General features: G+C 34.5%; 1 protein-coding gene across 2 annotated transcripts in view; it reads left to right on the top strand.

Annotated features, from left to right (window-relative positions):
• The first annotated feature begins 379 nt into the window (after positions 1 to 379).
• The window catches only part of LOC121987355 (homologous-pairing protein 2 homolog), a 31,722-nt gene continuing 8,088 nt past the window's right edge, over positions 380 to 24,013 (top strand). Inside the window, exons 1-2 of one of the 2 annotated variants that reach the window (XM_042541194.1) lie at positions 380 to 514; positions 638 to 663. In XM_042541194.1, coding sequence (XP_042397128.1) covers positions 487 to 514; positions 638 to 663 — 54 coding nt within the window. In that variant the 5' untranslated portion in view covers positions 380 to 486. The remainder of the gene's footprint in view (positions 515 to 637; positions 664 to 24,013) is intronic. The other variant, XM_042541193.1, reaches the window with a different exon arrangement.

Below are 24,013 nucleotides of genomic sequence, written 5' to 3'. Positions count from 1 at the left end.
GCATTTCAGTCCATCATTGATATGTACTTGTAGTTCATGCTCGCTTGAGGGGAAGTGATTTTCGACTATAGCTCCTAAAAATAAACTTAATAAAAAATATATTAGAATTACATTTGAATGTGTTTTAACCTGGGTTCGAACCACCTTTTCTAGTTTTTTTTTATAAAAAAACTAACTCAAAATCCAACTTTTGAACTTGCAAAGCTCAACTTAGTCCTACACAAACTATTACCCACTAATCACTTATAGTCTTCTTAGCCATGTGAATCTAGTCTTCCTATGTGGCAGCCTCCCTTTGTGGACCAGGTTGATTGAATGCATGTCATATTATATTTTGCACCCTTTTTAAAATTGGGCCTTGAATGAGATTTGGGCCTTCGATTCTATCTAGTTAATGTGCTTCGAGTCCCGGACCATTTCACTTTTGGAGGGAATTAAAGAGAGTGTGGGTGTGCGAAAGAGGCGGTGTTGAGACGGGGAAGCGACATGCCGCCCAAGCCCGACAGCGCTGAAGGTAACGCTCTTCTTCCTTTCGATTTACCTTCTTCAACAGTTTGAATCAGATTGATTTGCCATTATGTGTTATCGTCATCCTTTATAGGTTTTTTTTTGGTGTTTTTTCTTCATTTTTTCGCAGGCATTGTTCTCAGTTTCGTCGATGAGGTAAGAAAAATGTTACCTCATGATCTAGTCGGAGCTATTTTGTTCTCGTTACTCTAGTATTTCTTATCTTTTGCTGATGGGTTTAGTTCGATGGGATGGTTTTATCTGGTTGAAGGGTTTCCTTTCTCTGTTCGCTTTATTTTCGGCCTGCTTCGCCAGTTTTCCTTCAGGCTTATCAATTGTTATTTTCTTCTAATCCACTTTATCTCTGAATTGCCACTGTAAAGTTTCGATGAGTAATTCACTCTATTTTGGCTGGAGCTTCTATTTGATGAGCATTATATGTTCTGTTGTTTTTGCAAGTCAATAGGTGTGACTATGTGTGGCTTATTATTTGATGTTCTCTATACCTATTTGAAATTTCATTCATTTTTGTGAAATTTTATGCTTTCTAACCTTCTGAAATGGTCCATTAATGTTGACACACCAAGCCGTAATTTGAGGGGCTTGGGACACTACTGCTCTTCATCATTTCACTCTATCCTTGTTTTACCTCACAAAATTCATTCTCGTTGGGCATTTATCTATTGCCTTTCTTTTCTAGAATCATGCAGGTGTCAATCAGACCAACCACCAAACAACAACATGCTATATAAAAGTTCTTGTGAAGTGTTTGTTTGTGTTGAAAAAGTGTGTTGTGAATTGACCTATAGTAGTGAACTATGGCATGGCGAAACCAATGATGATGAATTGGATTCAACATTTGTGACCAGGTCAATTCTGAGACACCATCTCCCTCCTTACTTCCTCATTTGGCTTCATCAAGTTTAAGGAAGATTTTTTAAATGGAGAACAATTGGAAAAGAAAGAAACCAGTGAGGATAAGAGAAAAATTGAGGATGATAAATTGTCATGAGAAGTTAAGAGAAGATGGCTGTAGTTGGACGGGGATGAATCATGGTGTTTGTGGTGGCTTCAAGATCAGGAAGCTACATGATTCCTTATGTCATGACGTACAGAATGTGGAAAATAGTTTCTTCCACCCTTGCCACAACATTGTTGCCAACACAGTGAGATTCCTATAACTTGTCATGAGTTGAGTTTTCTTTGGTGGGAGAGAGACGGGGAAAAACTAGAAATTTTAGAATTAGGAATTTTAATCTATCAAGCTTTAAATTTTATCGGTTTTCAAAAGTTGATAAATTTTATTTTGGTTAAGTGATAGCAAACTAGATAATTATTGTTATTTTTTTGCAATATATGTTTAGATTGGGGATAGGTTATTTATTTACCAAGTTTGTAGGAAATAGAGAATTTGTTTTCAAATTAGGTTAGGGTTAGACCATTAAAAGAAGTTGCAGTCTTTCTTGTTATTTTGTCTTTCAAATTCATTTTATAATCATCATCATCATTATCAAATTGTGTTTTCCAACTATTTGATGTCTATTAAGTATTTTTTTCCCTTCATTGAATCTCATGACATCTATCACCAAGAAAAGTTAAGAAAGTTATGAAAGGTAAGTTAGATGTCAAGTTACTAAACAATAATAACAATCAAACTTATCCCATTAGGTGAGTCGGCTATATGGATCCTCCTATACCATTAGTCTCCATCCTCTACTATATCATTATTTATATTTAAATAAAATTTATATTATTTTATTGTTGCTAACCAAGTCTTCTTTGGTCTTCCTCATTTAATGTGCGTATTTATCATAGTTTCACATCGTCTAACTGAAGCATTAATTGATCGTCTAAATACATGTCTATACTATTTTAAATGTCTCTTGAAGTTTTTTCTCAATAGATGCAACCTCGACCCCACCTAGTGAGATAAGACTTGGTTATTGCTATTGTATATGTTCATCTTCGTATGTCCGTACATCACTCTCATCTTCTGTTCCTGTGCTCGAGTTATAACCTAACATTCAGTTCCATATAACATAGTATATCTAACCGTCGTTTAAAACTTTCCTTTAAATTTTATTCGTATTTTACGATCATAAAGAATACCTAATATCCTCCTTTATTTCCACCATGTTGCTTATATTCTATGTACGACATTTCTTTCAACTTTTCCTATCCTTTTATAAAAATGATACTAAATACTTAAGCCCTTAGCTATAAGTAGCTTGTTATCTCCTATTTTAACAATTGCCTTACCATGTCTAATATTGCTAAATGTAGATTTCATGTATTCTGTTTTTATTTTAATAAGTCTAAAACCAATGTTCTAAATGGCAGTTGAGGTAGCCGCTTAGGCGGGAGGTGGGTCTCAACCACACTGCATTTGCGAAAGGTGGTGGTTTAGGTGGTGACACAAACGAAAAACCTAACTCTTAGTTTCATGTTTCGGCTTCAAACACGTCGTCGGGCCCGGACGACTTGTCTGTGTAGGATCGAAAAGAGCTAGGGGGGGGGGGGTGAATAACGCTCGTGACTTTCATTTTCGTTTTGAAATAATCGATCAAAGATACACAGCGGAATAATAAAAATCAAACACAAACACCAAGATTTTACTTGGTTCGGAGCCTGTAGCGACTCCTATTCCAAGGCCAGCACGTAAGAGTGTTTTTGATGGGCAATCACTATAGCTTCGGAAATTTACAAATCAAAGTACACTTTAAATGCAATAAATAAAAGTATATTGACAAATAAGAAAAGAGAATTTAAAGCTTCCGGTTGTCGGAGTCGAGTTACGGCTTTGTCGGATCGTCCTTTGAGCAGTGCGCAGTAGAAAGATTACTGAAATCAAGTCTTGTTTAGCCTCTGCTCGAGACTGCCTTAAGTAGCCCATTGAGGGCGTCTCCAACCTCCATAGGAGGCGTCTCCAGGACTTTTATTCGAATTCATAGCGTCGATAAACTCCGCAGCTCCCGCTACTTATCCACCCGAAGGCGCCTTTAAGCTCCACGGAGGGCACCCTCCATCCAGCGTCCAAGGTGCCTCCAGCAGCCTTGGAGGGCGCCTTTTGCCCTGCTATGCGGAGTCTTCGACTAATGCACCCGAGGCGCTTCTAAACTCCATGGAGGGCGCCTCGGGGATTGTTTATTCGAGGTTTTAAGCCCTTTTCACTCATTGCAAGATGCGTTAGTCCAAAATACCAAATATATCCTGCAGAATAAAGTTAGCACAATAAAATATGAAATAGTAAGTTATTTTGACAGTCTTTGGACTTTTCGGTTCTGACTTTGGATTTCACCTCCGGAAATCCTAGGTCGAATCGACGCCTGCTGTTCTCTCACCGGGGAACGTGCCCTCATTTACTCCTCTCAGGAGAGTTTACCTGTTGCTAGACCGGTTCTCTAGACCGACTGGACTTTTACTTAGCGCCCGAAGCTTCCGGTCTTCATGTTGGACGCCCGCTCCACGACCCGTCCAGATTTCCACCCGGTCCGCGACCACCAGGATTTCAACCTAGAGTCCTCGACTCTAGGATTTTGCTCGAAGCGCTCGACCCGCCAAGACTTTCCGCCTAGGGTTACCACTCCTAGGAGCTAGGGTTACCACCCCCTAGGGTTTTCCACCTGCTTAACCGCAGTTAGGGCTTTTGCCTAAGAACACTTAGGACTGTCCTGCAATCTCATTCAAACTTGTCAGACAACAAATAACCTTAACTTTGAACCTTTTTACATAATCAAAATACAGGTTCGATCGTCTGGTGCTTTTCGCACCAATAGTCCGGGCTTGTCGTCAGGCTTGGGCAATGCTTCTGGGCCCGTCGCCAGGCTCGGGCGACGCTTCCGGGTTAGACGATGAGTCCGAATGCGTTGCTCGAGTTTGGCGATGTGTTGCCTTGGTTTGGCGACACGTTGCATTGAAGCCGAATGCTTTTTTTTTGTTTGAGCTTAGAATTTAATCGAAACTTTAGATTAATAATTTTAATCAACTCTCATTTATGATTGAGATAATTTAAATAGGCTTAATTAAAGCCTAATAGAATTATCCTATTAATTTGATATATATTTAAAAAAATATTATATATATATATATTTTAAAAATATTTAGATTAACTTTTTTTTAGTTAATATATTTTATATTTAGTTTTTAATATGGTTATTAGTTTTTATTAATATTATGTATAAAATAGTAAAAAAATTCAATTGTCTAGGTGTTCGAGGGAGTAGGCGATCACTACCATTCCCCACTGCCTACCGCCATTTACAACACTATCTAAAATCTTTCATTTATAATGTTTGCTACCAAGATTTGAGCGTAATATATACTCCTTCATATGTCTTATCTATCAAAATAATATTATTTGTAGACAATATGTACTATGACATCATGTCTTAGATGTGTCCCGTGAGTTCATCCATCATTAGTGTAATAAGATAGAGATTTAGAATTGATTCTTGATGTAATCTTATTTGTATAGAAAACACTTCTATTAATCCGTCTAGAACCTTGACTCTTGTCATTATATCCTCACATATGTCCTTAATTATTTCAATATACGTTACGCTAATACCTTTCTTTTCTAGAATTTTTCGCATAATTTCCCTCATGATTTTGTCATAAGTTTTTTTAGGTCGATGAATGCTATGTGTAAGTCTTATTTCTTTTTTTTAGAAAATTGTCAATTAGTTGTTTGAGAAGATATACAACTTTTATTGTCGATCTTCTAGGCATGGATTTAATTTGATTTTCTATCACTGTGGTCTCCTTAGTTTTTTTTATCATTTTTTTCTAAAATTTAATGGTATGATTCATTAGCTTAATACTCTTATAATTCATACAATTTTGCATATCTCCTTTGTTTGTACATCAATAGAGTATTTACTCTCTACCGATGAAATATCTTTTTCATTTTCAATATTAGATTGAATAATTTGCGTATCCTCTACTAATTAAATGTTTTTTCATTTTCAATATTAGATCGAATAACTTCGTAATTTATGTAATACTCTGCTTCCCTAGTCACTTTCAATACCTTTATTGGAGACGAGTACTTTCATACCTCTATCGGAATATTATCTAATCCAACCACTTTTTTATTTTGCATCTCATTTGAAGTCTGTTTTCCTTTTGAATTTCTGTACTCCTCTAACCTATTTAAATAACTTAAGTTAAATTGATCATCTAAACTTTTATTAAAATGTTAATGAAAATACCTCTTTTATTTCCTCATCATTATATTCATCTTTAATACATCTTATTTGGGTAAGAACTTGTGTCTTCCTCCCTCTCGCTTTAATTATTTTATAGATGTCTTTTTCTTTTTTTTTTTGTATCTAGGTGTTGATATAAGCATTTCAAAGTTATATTCTTGGCTTCACTCATCGCTTTTTTGGCCTCTTTCTTAGTTATTGCACATTTTTTAAAGTTTTCTTGGCCGCTTTAAGTTACAAGTGTATAATAACTTATAGTCTGTTTTTTTTCCTTTACTTTCTCTTGTATTTTCTCGTTCCATCACTGAGATTTTTTACTTGGTGGTCCATATTCTTTTGACTCTCCAAGTATACTCTTGGTTACAATTTTCAAATTTAAGTTCTTTTGATACAAAATATTAATTTTTCTTCTAATCATTATATCTACTATCTTCATTGAGCGAACATTCTTATGTTCTATGTTCTAAATCTAAGACTATTAAAGATGCAAATTACTAAAAAGGATAAATAAATTATCAAATACTAATATTGGTTTGTTTGTCCATTCACCACCTTGATCCTTCAATATCGAGCTGTACCTGGGGACACGTGGTGCTTCTTGGGCAACCTTGTTACTTCGCAAAGTTTACCCTACATACATTGACCACCATCTAAAACAAGGTCCCATATTGATCCTTATTCTCACACTTGGATCACACCACCATCTACGCCATCTGTCGTAGATTTGGCAATAGTTGGGTTTGAAGGTTAATATCCTTATATTAGTCACTACTCTTCATATTGCAATTTACTAGAATTTTTGTAAAATTTGATATGAAATCCAGCACCCCATCTCCACTTTTTACTTTTCCTCAGCAAAATTCCCCACTAGCTCTTTTCCTCTTTCCTAAAAATTTTCTTTTTCTATAAATTTAGGTGCCTTTAAATATAGAAGAGGATATAGTAAGAGATTGAGTCCAACGACGTAGGAGAATTCATATAGCCGACCCCACTTAGTGGGTTAAAGGCTTAGTAGTAGTTGTTGTTGTTGTATAAATAAAGGTGCATGGGGTTCAAAAAATTACTTTTTCTTTAATGCTCCCTAACCTCTCCAAACCACTCTGCTCCTAGTTCAGTTTACTCTGATTGTCATAGGTGTCGCTTCTTACTCTTCGTGTTTTGAGTTTTAATTTTTGTTTTTCTAATCATATTGCAGTTGTTCTTTCCTCTTGACCACTACGTACCTTAAGATTCCCTTTTTCTGTAGTTTAATCAAGGCTTTTCACAGATCAGTCAAGTTGCCCTCTTATCACCTACCTAGCTCAAATTAAAGTCATGTTGACCCACTTTGGTAGAACTGTAGGATTTGCAGCTCCCTTTGATTAAACTGTGGACTACCAAGACAGACTCCTTGAATCTTGAGAGGTGAACATAACTAGTATAAGGACTATCTCAAAACCTTCCACTGTTAACGAGGTCAAACTTGCTAAAAGATTCTCTCTAAAATTACTTTATCCTAGAGTAGTTTCCTAATAGATTCTTTCAATCAAGACAGAGCTTACAGTCTTCCCCTAACTGTCTTACTTTCTTCCGAGAGTTTCTTGATGCGGTACTTCTTTCCCCTCCTTGCATTAGGAATGCCATCCTGTGGCGTTACTTGCTAAATGCTATATATTCTGTGGAGACAATATCACAAGGTGACATTTCTTGCTAAATGGAATTTCTTCTATGAGGACAATATTTTCACTTGTTCTGTCCCATGGATTTTCAATTTTGGTAGGGACCTAAGATTCATACTCTCACCACGCTCTGTCTTAATAGCTCATTCTTTTACCAGTTAAGATTGTTTCCCCATTTATCTTTTACAGTTTAATAGCTTATCCTCTTTCATGTTTGGTAGGTACCTAAGAACGCTCTTTGACTTTCCCATTACAACTTAATAGCTCATCCCCCCCTTTTTTTTAAAATTTGGTAGGGACATATGAGAGACTCTCCATTTGCCATTTTAATCTAGTCAATGCATAAAATCAGATCGTTTGAACTCAGTACCATATTTTCATCTCAACTAGATTGGTCAACTTGTTTGCTCAAGTCATTTGATAGCTTATTATCACATGCTTCAAGGATTTCTTTTATGATACATAAAGATGAATACTTCAAATGGTAAACAGCCTTAATTCAAAGCTTCTCTTGATTAGATGACTGAGTCCAAATGTCTATCCAAACCTAAAATAATATTCTAAAATTTACAAAATTTAAGCATACAACTTTATCAGTTTTGTTATATTCCAGGTCCGTGATAATTTTTTCCCTCCAGTGCTTAGCCTGTATGTTTTTGGATACACCTCAATAATGACCATATATAAGCAGTCCCAATTGGATGCTATCTTCTCTTGTTTCATTAATTAATTGACGTCTTCATTTCTTAGTGCCAATCACGATTAATCACAGTCAACATGCACTAGAAGTAATTCTCAAGGCTTTATGACTCATACAATTCACTATTCAAAAGTAAATGCCTCATATAACATTTTGATTATTCTCAGCCTAGTTTTGATTAATTTGCCCCTGGGTTTGTTTCCAGATTGACTCTCACAAAACTAGGTTTAGTTTGCGGATTCCATTTCTTTTTGATCAAAGTTTGCAGTCTTGAAAGAAGTCTGTAGAATGGTCCTATTTGACTATAGGATGGAAGCACCTCCCCCTTGTTAGTTCTAAAGCCCACAAGTCTATTCTTTATAACCTCCAACATAATTCGGTGGTTGCTTTTGTTTGCACATGTTCTATGAATGAATAAAACTATGCCATATTCCATAGAATTCTTGAACTTGAACTTATTGGATTTTTCATCATTAATCATGACAATTATCCTAGGAAACTCATTTAGAGTGTTAGTGTTTCTTCATAAGAAATTGTTTCTTGAGATTGTTTTAATTGATTAAGCTTTAACCCACTTTGAGAAGTGGTCCATTCGTATAATTAGAAATATATATTTTTTTAATTATTTCCCATTCTTAAATGAACTTAAAATATCAACACCTCATTAATAGAAGGACCATACATAGTCTAGTACGCTTAAATCAATGTTGTTCATGTGGAACCCTAGCAAACCACAATTTCGTACTTCACCAAATCAACATCTTCAACCCTATAATAAGAGATCCAATTGATTTGGGTACTAAATCTTTGACTCTAATGTGTTTTTCATATATCCTTCTTGGAATTAAAACCTACACCTTCAGGGTGCAAACATTGTAGCTACATAAATGAAATTGCCTTCTTACATAGTAACCTCATTTATCAAAGTATATTTGTTCACCCTAGCTTGAAGTGCTATAAACTTTTATAGCATAACCTACCCTTCTCTTTGAGAGTGCATTGTTTCAAAGATAAGCTATGATCTCATCAACCAAACATTGTCATCCTTCTACTTTGCCTATAAAATGTTATGCATTAGGCGTGTTCACTTATTCTAATTTGGTCTCTTGTCTTACTTCCTTAGAAACTATGATTGTGAAATTGGAAAGTGAATTATCCTTAGCATATAGTTTCCTTCACTTCAAATCCTCTCTTGTTTCACCACAAGCTAAGGATATTAAACACCCAAATGGCTTGCTAATGTTTTTTCGGTCAAAATGAGTCTTATTAATCAATGTTTGGTATTCAACAATGTTGTTAGTCACAAAGAATTAGGTGTTTGATTTGTGGATAATTTTCCGTTTTTTCTATTTTAATTTTTTAAAAAATAAAAGTTGAGCATATAGCAGAATAAAATAAAAATTAAGCTTTATCCCATTAGGTGGGATCGGCTCTCAGACCGGAACGTGCCGATACGGTTTCAGTATTTTTTTTATTTATATATAGTAATTATAAGATAAATATGTTTATGGTGTGTATAAAAATAAGTTGTATATTGATTTTGTATAAATTCTCAATTATTGAACAACTTGATATTGTTAGAAAAAATAATTAAATATAATTTTTTTTAAATAAAATTGATCTATCAATAATTTAATTAAAATTGATCTATCTATAATAATAAGTATATAAATTAATAGAAAGATATATAATAATTATATAAATTAACTATTTATTCATTTAATTAATTATTAATTAAATAATATATATTTAAAATATTAAAAAATATCAAGTAAAAAAATATAAAATAATAAAAAATTATCAAAATATAAATCTAAGTTATTATCATTTTTTAAAATTTTTTATAGAATTTTTAAATGAAATTTAATATAATACAAAATAATAAAAAATAGAATATAAATAGAATTATTAAATTTTTTAAATGAAATTAAAAAATAAATTTTTAGAATATTAATTAATAAAATTTATTTTAATTTTAAATATATATTTTTATATATTTTATTAGGATAATTTAATTAGGGTTTATAAAAATCTGTTCAAAATATCACACTTACCACGAGGCGCGACGGATCGTGGGGGAGGACGAGGACGCGTCCGGTGGAGCCGAAGCATCGCCGAACGCGTCCTGTAGTACCGGAGGCGTTGTTGGACGTTTTCGCGGGTGCCGGAGGCGTTCCGCGACGCCTTCGACGTTGTAGGTGTTGTCTCGCGCCGAAGGCGTCGTGGACGCTTCCGACGCCTCCGGAAGCGTCCCAACTCTTTCGGCGCCGTCGGAGGTGTCTCGCAGCTCCGACGCTGCCTACGACGGCGTTGAGACTGGGACGCCTTTGGTGCCGATTTCGATCGCCGCTGGTGTTGGTTAGTCCTAAGAAAATCGTACCGATTCCACTGTACAAAAATTTTTTGTACAAGTGTCGAACCTTTTCTTAAATAACCTATTGTGTTCTTTAGAAGTTAAATTAGGAATCGCAGACGAAACTTAACATCATTGATTCCAAATTTAACTTATCTGTTCTTAATGGTTTAGATTTGAATCGCAAGCGGAACTTAACACTATTGATTCAAATCTACCAAAGTTATTAATTCCATAAATATTAATTTCGAAAATTGACTTCCAGAACTGCATGGCGAGGCACATGACCTTCTTGGATATGGGAGCAACTACCACCGTCTAGGCAAAGCCTTTTAAGGAAAGCTAATATTTATTTCCTTAAATAACTCTAGGTTAACCAAAAAGAACAATCGAATCACAAATTCGAAAAAGAAGAAAACACAAACTCGAAAAAACTATTTCGAAAACTCTAGAATTATATGCCTCTTGTGTTTGGTATTTCCATAAATAACTATACAAAGAAAACTAGTATGATGCGGAAAACAATTACTAGTTATACCTTTCTTTGTAAGCAAAATAACTTCTTGATCTTCTACCGTATTCCTCTTCTTATCTCGGACGTTGTGTGAGCAACGATCTTCCGAGACGAGAACCACCAAGCTCCTTCTTCTCCAAGCTAGATTCGGCCACCAAGAATTCTCCATTAGAAGTAGAGGTCCGGCCACCACCACCAAGCTCCAAGGGATGCAAGAAACAAAACCTCCTTTCTCTCCTTCTTCTCCTAGCTTGAACCGGCCACCATCAAGAGCTCCAAGAGGGGATAAAACCGGCCACTAGAGAAGAAGAGAAGAGGAGAGGGAGAACCTCTAAGGGCCGGCCACACCAAGGAGAAAAAGAGAGGAAGAAAAGAATAAAGTTCTTCACCATGAAGGCACCTCTACCCCCTCTTTTATATTCCTTGTTCTTGGCAAATAAGGAAATTTTAATAAAAACTTCCTTAATTCCTTTGCCATAAAAAAGAAAAAATTATTTAATTTAAAATAATTTTTTTTTCTTAATATCAATGGCCGACCACTTATTTCCCCAAAACAAGGAGAGTTTTAATTAAAACAAAAATTAAAACTTCCTAATTTGTTTTCGGAAATTTTAAAAAAAATTTCTCCAATAATTTTTTCCTTCATGGTGGGTTATAAAAAGGAAATTTTATAAATTAAAATCTTTCTTTTAAACATGTGGATAATTTCCAAAAGGAAAGTTATCTCTAAAAATTAAAATCTCTTTTCAATCTACTAATAAGGAAAGATATCAAATCTTTTCTTAATCTTTTGTAGAAAAGAATATTTAATTTTTAAAACTCTCTTTTAAATTATGATCATGGTTAAAAAGGAAAGTTTTCTCAAAATTAAAATCTCCTTTCAATCTACAAATAAGGAAAGATTTCAAATCTTTTCTTAATCTTTTGTAGAAAGCTATAAAAGGAAAAATTAAATTTTAAACTCTCTTTTAAAACCATGATATCCACATAAGAAATAATTTTAATAAAAATCCTTTTAAATATTCTAGTGGTCGACCACCTAAGCTTGGGACCCAAGCTTTGGCCGGCCACCAACTTGGCTCATCCACTTGGTCTTGGCCGACCCTAGCTTGGGTTCCAAGCTAGCTTGGCCGGCCCCATTAGGATGGATAAGAAGGTGGGTATGTGGTGTGTATAAATCTCTATATACAAGAGGTTACGATAGGGACCGAGAGGAGAATTGATTTTGGTCTCCCGATGAAATTAAGCTTCCCGTGTTCGCTCCGAATACACAACTTAACTTCATCAATAATAATTCATACCACTAAAGAATTATTATTGAACTATCGCACCAATCCCAAATTATATTTTTGGGCTCCTTCTTATTATGAGTGTTTTAGTCTCCTTGTGTTTAAGATGTCGAATGTCCACTAATTAAGTGAGTTACTGACAACTCATTTAATTAATATCTTAGTCCAAGAGTAGTACCACTCAACCTTATCATCATGTCGGACTAAGTCCACTTGCAGAGTTTAACATGACAATCTTTATGAGTTCCTCTTGGGGACATTATCAACCTAGATTATTAGGACACAATTTCCTTCTATAATCAACAAGTCACATTATAAGTAACATCATTTCCCAACTTATCGGGCATTTTGATTTATCGAGCTAAATCTCACCCTTTGATAAGTCAAAGAAATAAATATTAAATATATGTGCTTGTTATTATATTAGGATTAAGAGCACACACTTCCATAATAACTAAGGTCTAGTTCTTTTATTAAATCAGTATAAAAAGAACTTACCTTAAATGGTCCTACTCAATATACTTAGAGTGTACTAGTGTAATCTATTAGTCAAGATAAACTAATACCTAATTACACTATAATTATTCCAATGGTTTGTTCCTTTCCATCTTAATCGTGAGCTACTGTTTATAATTTATAATGAACCTATAACATGATCTTCTGTGTGTGACACCACACACTATGTTATCTACAATATAAATTAATTGAATATCTACATTTGGTATATATAAATGTAGACACTTGACCAATTGATTCTTATAAATGTTTATACAAAAGCTAGGCTTTTAGTATACACTCCAACAATCTTCCACTTATACTAAAAGACTAAGCTGCCATATCTGCTGCCATATATCTGATTCTCAACCCTTCAACATGCCCATCAAAAGCTCTTGCCTTAAGGGCCTTAGTGAAAAGATCTATAGGTCATCATCTGATGCAATCTAGGCGGCAACAACTTCTCCTCGTTTATACGATTTCGTATCGTGGTACTTGACTCTATCAGGTTTACTCGCTTTATAAACCCATGGTTTCTTCGAGTTCATATCAGACCACTATTATTACAATAAATTGTAATAATCTTTGGATAAACCAGAAATCATATCTAAGTCCTTCTTGAGGTTACTGAGTCATTCAGTTTCTATGACTGCCTCAGAGGCTGCCACTTACTCAGCTTCTATGGTTGAGTCCGAAAAAGCACTTTTGCTTATCATTCTTCCATAGTTATGACTTTACCTCCTAAAGTAAACACAAAACCCCGAGGTTGACTTACTATTGTCTCTTTCCGATTGAATGTTAAAATCCATGTAACCCACAGAGACCAAATTATCTGCCTTGTAAGCTAGCATATAATCTCTAGTGTCTCTAAGGTACTTTAATATATGCTTTACCGTAGACCGCAATCCAATGTCCTTGTCTGTGGTTACTAGATATTCGCTAACTATGTCTTCGACAAAACAGATTTCTGATCTCGTGCATAGCATACATTAGGCTTCCGATAGCCTAAGCATAAGGAACTGCCTTCATTTCTTCTATCTACTTTGATGTCTTCAGAGGCATCTCTTTAGATAAAGCTACTCCATGCCTAAAAGGTAAGAAACCTTTTCTTGGAGTTCTGCATGCTAAAACGAGCAAGGATTCTTTAATATATGAAGCTTGGGATAAGTAAAATATATTCTTTTCTTGCGATCCCTTTGATCCCAAGAATATATGCATTCTCCTAAGTCCTTCATATCGAATTGTTTGGACAACTATACCCTTACTTCTGACAACACTTTGATATTGTTTCCAACTACTAAAAATGTTATCTACGTATAGTACAAGAAATATCACCACGTTTCTATCACATTTCTTGTATACACAAAACTCATTCGGTTATAAAATAAATCCATAGGTTTGGATTACTTTATTAAACCGGATGTTCCAAAACCTTGAAGCTTTACTTCAGTCCATAGACTGATTGAGCTTATACACAAGATGCTCTTTGCAATGAACTATTCTGGTTGCTTTACATGGATGTTTTCTTCAAGACTTCCATTAAGGAAAGCTGTCTTGACATCCACTTGCTAAATCTCATAGTCCATATGAGAAGTAATAGATAAAAGAATCCGGATAGACTTAAGCATGACTACCAGCGAAAAAGTTTCCTTTTTTAACAAGCCTTGCTTTGAAAGTTTCCACCTTCCTGTCTATCTCTCTTTTCCTATTGTAGACCTATTTACACCAAATAGCTTTTACACCATTTGGTGGTTCTATAAGCTCTGATTTTATTGTAATACATATTCTAATTCAGATTCTTCGCAAAGACGCCGATTTTATCTTGGAGTGCTCATTATACGTCCGAGATCAAGTTCACGTCCTCCGTGGATCGAGTCCAAAGACTCCCAAAACATGAATCTTTTAGTCGCCTAACAACCCTTCCACTACGATGAGGTACTTTCTGCAATCAGGTATCATTCAGGATACGTGTTGCAGTTTCTTGTGATATTTCATCTTGTACAATTGGTACTAGGTTAGATGTGTCCTTTAATTTCCTTAAGAACAATTTTTACTCATGGGGCTTGTGGTTTATAGTATAGTCCTTTTCTAAAATCGAGCATTGGTGCCAACAATGACCTTCCGATTTTAAGGACTACAAACCTCTTTTCATTTTTTTAGGATAACTCACAAACAAGTGAACTCATGTCCAATTTTTCAGTGTCTCTCACGTGCTAGACCACCCAAATCCGAATATGCTTCAGACTAGGCTTACGCCTATTCTGCAATTCTGTGGGAGTAGAGAGTTCTGACTTAGAAGGTACTATGTTCACTTCCGTTTTCAGTGTATATCCTTAAAATGAATTTGATAATTTTCTAAATAACTCATCATCGATCTAATTATTCCATAAGAGCTTTATACCTTCTTTCTACTACACCATTCTGTTGGGAAGTACCAAGTGCAGTTAGTTGGGATTGAATCCCGATTTTTGATAAGTGACTCCTAAACTCTTCTAAGAGGTACTTGTTACTACGATTTCACCAGTAGATTCGACACTTTTACTGACGCATTCCACGCCGCCCTAATATTCTTCGAACTAATCAAAGCACTTGACTGTGGCAGTCAAGTAACGTATCCTTATCTCGAATACCGCTCATAAAGGAGACGAATATTCAAACAACCTCTCACCGGATAACAAAGGTCTACACAAATCAAAACGAACCAATTCCAATATATCTTGGCTCTATACCCCTTTAAAAGCTTCGTTATTTTTCTTCCAAGTAAGACTCAGATTGAAAGATTTACTCACCAACGAACTCAAGAGTTCATCGTTATTATCCTTGAATCCTACCAGTTAATATAACCTAGCCTCGATGCCAAAATATGATCGTCATTTCGGTTACTTTCTTAAAGTTAGAAAATGTGTTAATTTCCATTTATCGCATCGTGGAGTTATCGATTATAAATTGTCAACCAACGCACTGCAATGTATAACTTCCCTATTTTTTCGATAACAAGTTCATATCAAAAGAGAGAATATCTATTATTTAATAATTTAGAAACCGAAATCGGGTTCTTTCTAAATTTAAGACGAAAGACAATTTTTAATAATCCATATTTTATTCCTATCAAAGGATAAACATCTCCCATCGCAATGACCGCTACTTTTACAAAGATGCCCATGTGGACGGTGATTTATATAGTCCGAATTTTCTCGAACCTCTGAATTAATCAGACATAATCGGTTCCTCGATTCACACACTGCAATCGGTAGATAACACCACTAAATATGTTTCAACAACTAATAAAATACACCGTTATTGTTCTCAATTTTGTGAGGACAGTCTACCTTAATGTCCAAGTTTTCCAATCATTACAATTGGGACTACTAAGTCTATTTTATAATATAACAACTAGGGGATTGACTAACATTTGAAAACCTAAGAATCACAAAATTATTTGGTCAAGACCAACATTTCAAAATCCCCGTGAATTTTGTATTCCACGTTAGTGTGGACGTATACAAATTCTAAAAAAAGATTTTATCCATTAATTTTATTATCTTGTCAACCTATGACAAATAAAATTAATAGTTGATCTGTCTTTGATCAAATATTTGGTCAAGACTCTAAATTTAAAATAATATTGATTCGTCTAACAATACTATTTAAATTTACCAACACCTCAAAACACCGTGAATTTTGCATGCCACGTTAGTGTGGACGTATACAAAATCATCATTTGTAAGAGGAGGGTTTTACCCATTAACTATCTTGTCAACCTAACTTTATGACAAATAAAATTATCTCAAACACCGTTAAATTTTGTATGTCATGTTAGTGTGGACGTATACAAAATCAATCATTTGTAAGAGGGATTTTAACCCATTAATTTTATTATCTTGTCACCCTAGTTTTATGACAAATTAATAGTTGGTTTCCCTTTGGTCACACAAGTGATAGCAGTGACTCCGTTGGGGAGGATACTATTAAATATGTCTAAGTGTATACCATTACTTGATACTTAGTCCATTAAATAGGATTGCACCCCTTCAATTGGAGAAGATCACACGCTCCTAAATAATTTCCTATAACCATCCATAAAGGAATTTTGATCTAGTGATCTGTAAACAAACTCATCCGTTGTGGAGGGAGTCACTCAGAGCCAACACGCAAGTTTGTTGCATCACTTACAAACCAGTAATGGAGACCATGGAATTTATTTACTAATCTCTCTCCCACTTAGTTATTTAAGGTGAGGAATTTTAACCATACAAGCACACATCACACACATCACAGTAAATAAAAGAATAAATATAGAAATATAATTTTCCAACTATTATGGCTTCTTCCATCACTGTCCTCTGTGTGCTGCCAACCCTAGCTGTTGCCATCTTTAGCCACCGCAATCGGGTCTAGTCGTCGCATCTATCTTGCTTCTTATTCCGCTGCGCCTCTGGTCCTCAAATAGTATCACGCCTCGCAAGGATACAATTCGCGACAAAAATAGAATTTACATACATCGATCCTATATTCCATAAAGGTATATATATTCTAGATCGAACAAAATGTAAAACCTAATAACTAATACAAATTTTAATTTTACAATCACGCACACAATTAAATGCCTCGACGTGTCCAAGGGTCTAATTTACACTAATAAAATATGCCATAATAATGGAGTCAGAACCACAAAGTTAAGACATCCTACTATTATCCCGACTAAATTACGTATTACAAGATAACCTATTCAAAACCAAACACACAGAGGCAAACCCTAGTTCTGATACAAATTGTTGGTTACCCTAAGAAAATCAGATGTTCCACTGTACAAAATTTTTTTGTACAAGTGTCGAACCTTTCCTTAAACAACCTATCGTGTTCTTTAGAAGTTAAATTAGGAATCGCAGACGGAACTTAACATCATTGATTCCAAATTTAACTTATCTGTTCTTAATGGTTTAGATTTTGAATCGCAAGCGGAACTTAACACTATTGATTCAAATCTACCTAAGTTATTAATTCTATAAATATTAATTTCCAAAATTGGCTTTCAGGACTGCATGGCGAGGCACATGGCCTTCTTGGATATGGGAGCAACCACCACCTCCTAGGCAAAATCTTTTAAGGAAAGCTAATATTTATTTCCTTAAATAACTCTAGATTAATCAAAAAAAACAATCGAATCACAAATTCGAAAAAGAAGCCTCTTGTGTTTGGTATTTCCATAAATAACTATACAAAGAAAACTAGTATGATGCAAAAAACAATTACTAGTTATACCTTTCTTTGTAAGCAAAATAACCTCTTGATCTTCTACCGTATTCCTCTTCTTATCTCGGACGTTGTGTGGGCAACGATCTTCCGAGACGAGAACCACCAAGCTCCTTCTTCTCCAAGCTAGATTCGACCACCAAGAATTCTCCATTAGAAGTAGAGGTCCGGCCACCACCACCAAGCTCCAAGGGATGCAAGAAACAAAACCTCCTTTCTCTCCTTCTTCTCCTAGCTTGAACCGACCACCATCAAGAGCTCCAAGAGGGGATAAAACCGACCACTAGAGAAGAAGAGAAGGGAGAGGGAGAAGCTCTAAGGGTCGGCCACACCAAGGAGAAAAAGAGAGGAAGAAAAGAATAGAGTTCTTCACCATGAAGGCACCTCTACCCCCTCTTTTATATTCCTTGGTCTTGGCAAATAAGGAAATTTTAATAAAAACTTCCTTAATTCCTTTGCCATAAAAAAGAAAAAATTATTTAATTAAAAATAATTTTTTTTTCTTAATATCAATGGCCGACCACTTATTTCCCCAAAACAAGGAGAGTTTTAATTAAAACAAAAATTAAAACTTCCTAATTTGTTTCCGGAAATTTAAAAAAAAATTTCTCCAATAATTTTTTCCTTCATGGTGGGTTACAAAAAGGAAATTTTATAAATTAAAATCTTTCTTTTAAACATGTGGATAATTTCCAAAAGGAAAGTTATCTCTAAAATTTAAAATATCTTTTTAATCTACTAATAAGGAAAGATATCAAATCTTTTCTTAATCTTTTATAGAAAAGAATATTTAATTTTTAAAACTCTCTTTTAAATTATGATCATGGTTAAAAAGGAAAGTTTTCTCAAAATTAAAATCTTCTTTTAATCTACAAATAAGGAAAGATTTCAAATCTTTTCTTAATCTTTTGTAGAAAGCTATAAAAGGAAAAATTTAAATTTTAAACTCTCTTTTAAAACCATGATATCCACATAAGAAATAATTTTAATAAAAATCCTTTTAAATATTCTAGTGGTCGACCACCTAAGCTTGGGACCCAAGCTTTGGCCGGCCACCAACTTGGCTCATCCACTTGGTCTTGGCCGACCCTAGCTCGGGTTCCAAGCTAGCTCGGCCGACCCCTATAGGATGGATAAGTGTGTATAAATCTCTATATACAAGAGGTTACGATAGGGACCGAGAGGAGAATTGATTTTGGTCTCCCGATGAAATTAAGCTTCCCGTGTTCGCTCCGAATACACAACTTAACTTCATCAATAATAATTCATACCACTAAAGAATTATTATTGAACTATCGCACCAATCCCAAATTACATTTTTGGGCTCCTTCTTATTATGAGTGTGTTAGTCTCCCTGTGTTTAAGATGTCGAATGTCCACTAATTAAGTGAGTTACTGACAACTCATTTAATTATTATCTTAGTCCAAGAGTAGTACCACTCAACCTTATCGTCATGTCGGACTAAGTCCACTTGCAGAGTTTAACATGACAATCTTTATGAGTTCCTCTTGGGGACATTATCAACCTAGATTATTAGGACACAATTTCCTTCTATAATCAACAAGTCACATTATAAGTAACATCATTTCCCAACTTATCGGGCATTTTGATTTATCGAGCTAAATCTCACCCTTTGATAAGTCAAAGAAATAAATATTAAATATATGTGCTTGTTATTATATTAGGATTAAGAGCACACACTTCCATAATAACTAAGGTCTAGTTCTTTTATTAAATCAGTATAAAAAGAACTTACCTTAAATGGTCTTACTCAATACACTTAGAGTGTACTAGTGTAATCTATTAGTCAAGATAAACTAATACCTAATTACACTACGACTATTCCAATGGTTTGGTCCTTTCCATCTTAGTCGTGAGCTATGTTTATAATTTATAAAGAACCGATAATACGATCTTCTGTGTGTGACACCACACACTATGTTATCTACAATATAAATTAATTGAACATCTACATTTGGTATACATAAATATAGACACTTGACCAATGTGATTCTTATAAATGTTTATACAAGAGCTAGGCTTTTAGTATACACTCCAACAGCTGGAACGGTAAAGTCGTCCGTGCCGGGTGACACAAAACACCATTTCATTCTCTAGGGTCGGCTATATAGATCCTTCTACGCTATTGAGCTCTATCCCCCTACCGTATCATCATCTATACTTCAATAAATTTTATCTTGTTTTATGGTTGTTAACCAAATCTTTTTTTGGTCTTCCTCTTCCTTATTTGATTTGCGTATTTATCATAGTTTCACATCGTCGAACTAGAACATTTATTGGCCGTCTAAGTACATGTTCGTACCATCTTAAACGTGTCTTTTAGAGTTTTATTTTTTTAAAAAATTGAGCATAAAAATAAAAATATTTGTCCTTGCATTTTTTACACTATTATATGGAATTTAATTTATTTATTTCATAGAAAATGTAAGATATTTTGTAAGAATGAGATTTCTTTTAATGAAAAGTGTTAAAAAATAAAATAGAAAAATAGTGATTGTTTTTGTATAGTGAACCCTCAAAGGTTTATCTAGACCAAATTTAACCTACTATGCCAATTGGTCTATATGCAACATTAACTTTATAGTGGTTTGAATTTCTCTATATTAGGCAAAGTAGTTTCCACAATAAAATTATTAGGGGCTTGGACTTTTGATAGTTGACTTCCTTTGATGTACCAAGCCAACTCATTGAATTCAGATTTTTTATCACAATATTTTGCCTATTACATTAGGTTTATTCAATTTGTCTTAGGACAATTCAACCATATGCAAATTATATAACATTGAAAGTAAGCTAGTAATTTGTGTGTTTCTAGGGTAAGTGAGTACAATGGTTTCTATACAGACACCATTGCCCTTTACTTTTCATTGCAAGACTCATATAGTAATGTGATGTTGTATGTAGTTCTTGCCAACAAAACAACACTCATCACATGATTAGACTACCAAATATAGTAACTACTCTCATTCTTTTGGTCATACTAGCCAGGGAGGCCAGTTTAGATGTCATTTTAGCTCTTAAATGACTTGTTTCGAAGATGCTCATTTAAATTCTTCTCTTGCTTTAGAGAATATATTGCATCTCTCTATTAGCCTAAAAAGAATATGCTCAAGAGCCCAAAGAGAGTTATCAAGTCTTTTTTTGTCTTTCTCTTCCTTGTTTTATATGCGTGTTTGTCATAGTTTTACATCATTTAACTGAGCATTTATTGGTCGTCTAAGTACATGCTCATATCATCTTATCTCTTGGAGTTTTCTCTCAATAAATGTAACTTTAACTTTCTCTCTAATGCTCTTATTTCTTATTTTGTTTACCCTCGTATGTCTATACATCCACCTTAACATCTTCATCTTTGCAACTTTCATCTTCTGCTCATGTGCTCGAGTCAGAATCCAACATTCAACTTCATATAACATAGCAGGTCTATCTATGGTTTTGTAGAACTTTCTTTTAATTTTTAGAGGAAATACTCGATGCACTCCTCTATTTCAACTATCCTACTTGTATTTATATAAGACCTCTCTCAATCTCTCCATCGTTTTGCAAAAATGATCCTAAATATTTAAACCTCTATGTTCCGAACAACTTGTCATTTCCTATCTTAACAATTGTCTCATTATGTCTAATATTGTTAAACTTAAATTCCATATATTCTGTTTTTATTCTACCAAGCCTAAAACATTTCTCTTCTAGTGTTTTTCGTCAAGATTTTAGTTTAGTATTTACTCTGTCACGTGTTTCATTTACCAAAACAATATCATTTGCAAATAATATGCACCATGGTACTGTTTTGAATATGTGCAGTGAGTTCGTCATAATTAGTGTAAAAAGATAGTGACTTAGAGTTTATTCTTGATGTAATCCTATCTTTATTGGAAATGCTTTAGTTACTCCGCTTGAAATCTGTACTCTAGTTGTTACAACCTCATACATATTCTTAATTAGTTCAAGATATGTTACGCTAACACCTTTCTTTTCTAGAATTCTCTATATTTCTCTTGGAACTCTATCATAAGTTTTTTTAAGTTAATAAATACCATGTGTAGATTATTGGTGCAGGGTGCACCGGAATCGAACATGAGTTTTGATGTTGTCAAAGGTTCAAGTTAAGTCTTGTTGTGATTTAACAAGTTAACTAAGTGTGCAGGATGTTTACTTGATCGGGAAAGTCTTAGGGGGCATTTGGTTCTTTCCTACGAATAGGAATCGGAATGGGAATCATTATATTATGGAATGAGAATGGGTATAAGCATGGATATCACTCTTAAAAGTAATGTTTGGTTAGTTGCATATTTTCTATCTGAATAAATCAAAATTTTCTTTTTTACCCTTAAAGAAAAATAAGAGAAAAAAATTAGATGTGAGAGAAAGATGAAAGTGAGAGAAAAATATGATGAAAGAGAATAATGAGAGAGAAAGTATGAGATGAGAGAAAGTGTGATGAGAAATAATGAAGAGAGAGAAAGTGTGATTAGAGAAAATGAGAAAAGAGAGTGTGATAGGAGAGAATATGATGAGAGAAGATGAGAGAGAAAATATGATGGGAGAGGATGAAGAGAGAGAAAATGTAATGAGAAAAAAATGAGAAGAGAGAGTGTGATGAGAGAGATGAGAGAGAAAGTGTGATGAGAAAAAAAGAGAACAGTGAGTGTGATGGGAGAAATTGAGGAGAGAGAAAGTATGATGAGAAAAAAAGAGAATAGTGAGTGTGATGGGAGAGATTGAGGAGAGAGAAAGTATGATGAGAGAGAAAGTGTGTTGAGGAAAAAAAGGAGGGAGTGTGACAAAAGAGATTGAGGAGAGAAAAAGTGCGATGAGAGCGAAAGTGTGATGAGAAAAAAAGAGAAAAGGGAGTGTGATGGGAGAGATTAAGGAGAGAGAAAGTATGATAACAGAGAAAGTATGATGAGAAAAAAGGAGTGCATAGGCAGTGACACCCAAACAACAATCTCATGATCCAACTTGGAGGCACACACGTTGATTAGAAAATCGATTCCATTGACAATGTTTGCATTGTGATATGATTGGACGCGGCGATGGAGTCACATGGCTAAAACAACATTTTATTGGTGGATTTTCGGATGTTTCTAATTGTCCAAAAGTTTTCCAAAAATTCGTCGTGCAATGAAAGAGGAACTTGATGGCAAAAAAATATTAAAGTATAAACAACAACAACGTGAACTTATTGATAGCCGAAGCTCTAAAGAACCAATCTATGATGAATTTGAAGGTCGTGGTGAAATTTCAAATGAAGAAGACTTTTTAGCAGCTCTCAGCATCTCTCGAACTCAATATGACTATGAGCAAAATATGCGACATAGAAGTGGCTCTGGTGCCAATGGAAGTGGCTCAACTACTGCATTAACATTAGGAATGAATGCAAGTGTTCGTATTCCTTCAACCCAAGGTAGTATTGGTCGTTTTTTTCCTTCTATGGGATGAAGACGTGCAATCGATATTGCTGATATTGATCCACTAGCATTCCCAGACCAAGCTAGCAAACAGACTAGGATTGATGATGCATATTCAAAAGAGAAGAAGAAATCAATAGTAAAAGTATTGCTAAATTTTTTTATTTTAATCATATTCCCCCTAATGCAACAAACAACACATACTACCGTAGGATGGTGTCCAACATCTAAAAATTTGGTCATGGTATTCAACCTCTGACTGCATATGAAATTGTCGGTTCATATTTAGATGAACAAGTGGAGGAGATCAAGACTTCAATCCTATCATGCAAGAAGCAATAGAGCTTATATAGGGTTACGTTGATGTATGATGGTTGGACAGGACCTACACGGATGAGCATTATCAACTTTCTACTATACTGCAATAGAAAGGTGATATTTCATAAATCTATTGATGCAATTATAGACTATCATGATACACTCTACATATATGTTTGATGGATAGTGATGGATAGTGTAGTTCAAGAGATAGGTGCAGAACATATAGTGCATGTAATTACAGATAATGATGCCAACTTTAAAGGGCTGGAGAGTTATTGGAGCA

Source organism: Zingiber officinale, chromosome 5B, assembly GCF_018446385.1.
Source record: "Zingiber officinale cultivar Zhangliang chromosome 5B, Zo_v1.1, whole genome shotgun sequence".
Taxonomy (NCBI): Eukaryota; Viridiplantae; Streptophyta; class Magnoliopsida; order Zingiberales; family Zingiberaceae; genus Zingiber; species Zingiber officinale.
This window is presented reverse-complemented; position numbering and strand designations above follow the sequence as displayed.